The 5000-nt window shown below is 39.6% G+C and overlaps 1 protein-coding gene across 1 annotated transcript in view; it reads left to right on the top strand.

The window, feature by feature from the left end:
* grik4 (glutamate receptor, ionotropic, kainate 4) overlaps positions 1-5000 on the top strand; it is a gene marked incomplete at its 3' end in the record, with an annotated part of 235141 nt that overhangs the window by 210200 nt on the left and 19941 nt on the right. The window contains exon 12 of the mRNA XM_083913261.1: positions 4164-4367. Coding sequence (XP_083769387.1) covers positions 4164-4367 — 204 coding nt within the window. The remainder of the gene's footprint in view (positions 1-4163; positions 4368-5000) is intronic.

Here is a 5000-nt window from a genome sequence, read left to right as displayed (position 1 = left end):
TTTGTTGAGTATGAACTGCAGCAGATATATCAACTTTTATTGGCATTTGCGTTTCCATTTCTGCAACCCAGCAGAGATCTGGTTTACAGGCAGCTTTTGACCGGTCATTTTCATAGAGCAAGTGGAGCTCAGAGAAAGAGAGACAAATTAGCCATGTTTCCGTGCATCTATTTTTATGTTAATTTTGAAGTATCACATAAGAAAAGCTTAATGAAAAAAAAATCTATACAATTCGCCTGAGTTGATTTTTTCCGCTGTTAAAAAAAAGAGCTGATCAGTGGGACATGGAAACGCCTTTGCCAAATAAGTTTTGACATCGCGAACATGACTGCTGAACTGTTTCCGCTGTCAGCTTTTTCCTGGATATTCCCAGAATGTGTGTTTGTCTCCAGACCGCATGAATATTAGCTGACTTGAAACAACAATTTGTAACTTGCCCAATTGAACCAAATTCCTGAAGACAGCTCTCTTTTTTCTCATATATGGTTCAGATGGCCAAAGCAGCATGTTTTATTTCCGGTTTGCATCCTTTACTTCTTCTACTACATTTACTCGCAGATTACAGCCATGCGTAGCCTTAAGAGCTCTCTTCTGACAAAATAATGCTGTAGCTTAGTTCCTTCATTTATATGCAACCGCTATCGAAACCAAGGAAGAGTGACATGGGGGAGGGGGGGGTCAATCAGACAGTCCCTATGTTATTGATTGCTGTTTTTACTGTGTGCTTGATAAATGTTTGCAAGGTTGATTTTATTAGCGTGTACTTAAAGAGGTCAGCACAGAGGGATGGAGGGAAGACAAGATACAACGGCAGTATTTTCTTGCCTCACTCCAAGAGATCGAGCTTCTGAATGATTGAGGCTATTTGTTATGAATATAGAATGCTTTTACCGTTCTTCACAAACATAAATCAACAGAAGATGAAAGTGAGTTATGTTTCTTGCTAAATTAAGTGTTGTAGTAGGACACGAACACGAACATTCATCCAGGCACCTTACCGCTCGTGTATTCTGTTGGTGTGAAGAGCTGTTAAGTAACTGTAGCAGGTTTGTGTGTTCCTTCATTTCTTCCCTTTCCCTCTGTCCAGCTCGCATTATGTACAAAATGTCTATGAAAGCCAACTTCTGTAATAATGTTGTGGAAATTGGAAGGAGCGTGAACACGTCTGACTCGGTCTGGTCTCAAATCGGTGCTTAAAAAACTTCAGCAGTCTGTGAGCTGTGAAATTAGCATTTATATTGTGCCTCATGCACGCTGAAACATGAGCATGCACTGACTTCATGTTAGGCCAGTGAGGTGCCGTATGGCTGTTTTAAGGAGTAAATGAACAGACAGATTTACTTTTATAGATTGGTATATTCAGTTGCTAACTGGCTTAAAACTTGACTGAGCCGAAGAAGTGTATTGTTTTTTCTTCTACTTATTAAAGAACAAGGTTGATCAGATGCTAAAGTTTTGTTATTGTCAACAAATCCCATGAAAAGACAAACCAACAATGCTTTAGTCTCTCTTTTAGTATCTTCTGACTTCTCTGGCCTGTCTGTGACCCTCATCTCTAAACCTAGACCTACTGAAGATGAAAATCGTTAAAAACATTGCATGAAAACAATAGTTTTGTTTTTTGTAAACAGGACAAATTGTGTCACCATTCTAGCAATATGACCTGTGTACATCTGTCACTCAGAAATTATGTGAAAACCATCCTGGCACTAATTGTGTTTCCCAGCACAATCTCATTTAGAAAACAAATTACTTTTATATAAGTGTAATTTCTAGACAACAGTTTTGGGATTTGGTGAGTATTTACGGCAGCAGAAGGCTGTATATGTAATGAAGTCAAAGTAAACTGAAGTGCCTCATTGCTGTGTTTTCAATATTCTTTAAACAACATTAGACTTATGATAAGATCTATCAGTCTAACTTGCTAGTGGGATCAATTAATTATTGGTTTTGATCTTTTTATGGATTTGTTGATGGTATAAAATGAAGAATATTACCAAAGGTGTCCTCTGACATACCTATGTGCAGCTTGGTTACTCTCAGGTACATACTATTTCTTGTAATACGGTCTTTGTCATCTCCCTCTCTCTGCAAGACTGCAGATTATTGTTGCTATACAGCTTGTCTGTTCAATCAAACTTTGAGCCTGGTTAGATAAATTGAATCCATATGCAGATTCTAGGTGCACAGGACTGTTACTGTTACGCAGACAGAGAGTCGTTCGGTAGCCTGTTTATTCTCAGTCTTATCACAGCAGAACAGGAGGTTGTGCGTTCTTCTAGTGTCCAGTGATCCGGTGTCAAAGTGATCTGAACCCCCCTTTGTATGCAGCTACAGGTGGAACCGAGTGGTTGCTATGACAACAGGGCAAGTCACAGTAACAGTTGTGCCACCTGATGTGCGCCTAGTTCCTCAATTGCTCAAATGCTCCCAATTTCAGTGGAACTTCCATTTTTATGGCTTTCACTGTGAGGCAAATCAATTGCCAGTCTAATATCTACTGCACAAACAAGTATTTCCAGCTGCGGTTATGACAAAACACACTCACTTCTATTCCAGCTCTCAAGATGCACTGCAACACTACTGCTTATGTTTTGAAAGCTGTCACAGTGGCTTTGAATGACTGATGACTCTGTGGTGAATAACACACAGCCCCCTGTAGGCATTTATGTGGTCGACAATCTTTTGAACAAGCTCATGGTTGAACAGAAATGTGTGTGCTAGTATATGTTTATTGTCTAAGCACATAAACTAAATAAAAGTTCTATCTCCAACGAACTTTGGTCTCTCCTTTTGTTTGGTTTATGTTTTAAAATGGAGAGTGTCAGCATGAGTAAACGTGTAGACTTGTTAATCACTGTTATCTGATGTCATGTTGCCAAGGTAAGTTAGTTTTAGCTGGATTCACGAGCTGAGTGCAGGGATAGAGCAACAGCAAAGTGGTACATAACGCTGTCTTTTTTTATGATGTAGTGGAGCCTGAGAACAGCAGTTTGACAGTTGCATTATTTGAAAAATAGCGCAATAAGGGTGGTTCCAAAATACATCACTGCAGGACTCTTTAAATCTTCCTGAAACATCAACTAAATGACAAAACGAGACATAAATAAACGGACAGCCGAGCAGAGAGTTGGTTCTCTAAAAGACAGGTTGTAAATAGATGTGTGTTTAGGTGCGCGTGTGTGTGTGTGTGTGTGTGTGTGTGTGTGTGTGTGTGTGTGTGTGTGTGTGTGTGTGTGCGTGTGCGCGTGTGCGCGTGTGTGTTGTTACTTTTTGCAGCTTATAACAGATTAGCAGGTGTCTATCCTCGATCCCTGAAATCCACAAATCTCAGTTTTCACTGAAGGTAGTAAACCTGATGGGAACTATGACTTTCAAAGGACATACACACACACACATATATATATATATATATACAGTATATATACTATATATATACTGTATATATATATACTAGTATATATAAAGGCTTCCACCATTCTTTAGGTTCTTTAAAGCTATCCTTTTAAACATTCAAGAGGCGCTTCAGCGGTTTACAAAAAGTTTTGGAGGCTTTTGTCAAATTTGAGGCAACAGAGTCTAAGATGTCCCAAGTTGCTCTCCCCTCAGGAAAAAGACTGAGGGCAATCTAAGCAAAATTAACAGCGCTTACTGCAGAACCATCCAAGATTAAATGGCTCCCCAATTCTGTAACAGCACTTTAGGAAAGAAAACTAATACTTGACACTTTATTCTTATTTTGCACCAAATGTTGCTCTTGGACTGTTAATATCTTTCCTTCACAAATATACGTAATGGTTTTATAATATGTGTTCTTGTTTTTTGTTATGTGTCTTTACTGTTACGTTCTGATTGTTGTTCTGTCATGACACCAAGGACAAATCCTAACAGCTAAGTTCTATGGCAAAAAAGTATTGAATCTCAAATCTGACTTCTCAAGAATATTTTAAGTGCCCAGAGACACTGAATCCTACATTTCCCATAACGCATTTTACTAGCACATTTAGTTAGACCCATTCGTCCACAACTTTCATTTTGCAAGGGTCACTTTTAGGGTCGACAGCCCATTATGAATTGTTTTTCCTGTGACTGTACAATAGTTTCAGGGATGTATTTTGTAGGAAAACCCAGAAGTCCTAAGATGCAAACCATATGTTTTTCAGGAGAATCCATATGTGATGCTGCGGCGGAACCACCAAGAACTAGAAGGAAACGACCGCTACGAAGGCTTCTGCGTCGACATGCTAAAGGAGCTGGCAGATATTCTCAAATTCAAGTATCGCATCCGGCTGGTGGGGGACGGACTGTATGGGGTTCCTGGAGCCAATGGAACATGGACCGGCATGGTTGGAGAGCTCATTTCAAGGGTATGTAAATATACAGTATACACATTGTAAACAAGCCCTAAATCTCTCCCTTAGAAGACGAGGGCTACGATATGATGTTTATTGTTAACATATAATTTATACATGTAAGCACACCAGTGCCCAAAGTGCGTCCTCAAGGCACTCACATACACAAACACAAAGGTATATCACTCAACTCTTAAATTGTACATAGCGAGGAGCTTTCCTTCATGTCGTACACACACTTTTCATTCAGCAGATGGCCTTTTCAGCTTAAGCATTGTATTTTCCAAAACAGTCAGAGCTTGTTGGTGGCTTGTTCCCTGTCAGCTCCCTTCCTTAAGCCTTCTGAACTGACCTTAACAGACTTTCCTCCTGAATCAGTCTATGTTGTTGCTGTTAAACTTCTAAGTGAGATCTCCTCCAGCTACGCCATATGTAGCTGTTAACAGGCAAATCATTTTATATAGGGGAGCTAAGGGGACCAGAGCGAGAGGAAAAGAAGTGAAACAGGCGGAATATATAGCAACAAGGATGTAACAAAGTAAAGAGGGATCAAGCTGATCCTAAGATATGATCTGTCTTAATTCTGTGGGCTAATGGAGGCAAAGCATTTAAGTATGTAAAACAAGACGTGTCTGCTGTCGTCATTGT

This window comes from Echiichthys vipera (assembly GCF_963691815.1).
Source record: "Echiichthys vipera genome assembly, chromosome: 5".
Classification (NCBI taxonomy): Eukaryota; Metazoa; Chordata; class Actinopteri; order Perciformes; family Trachinidae; genus Echiichthys; species Echiichthys vipera.
This window is presented reverse-complemented; position numbering and strand designations above follow the sequence as displayed.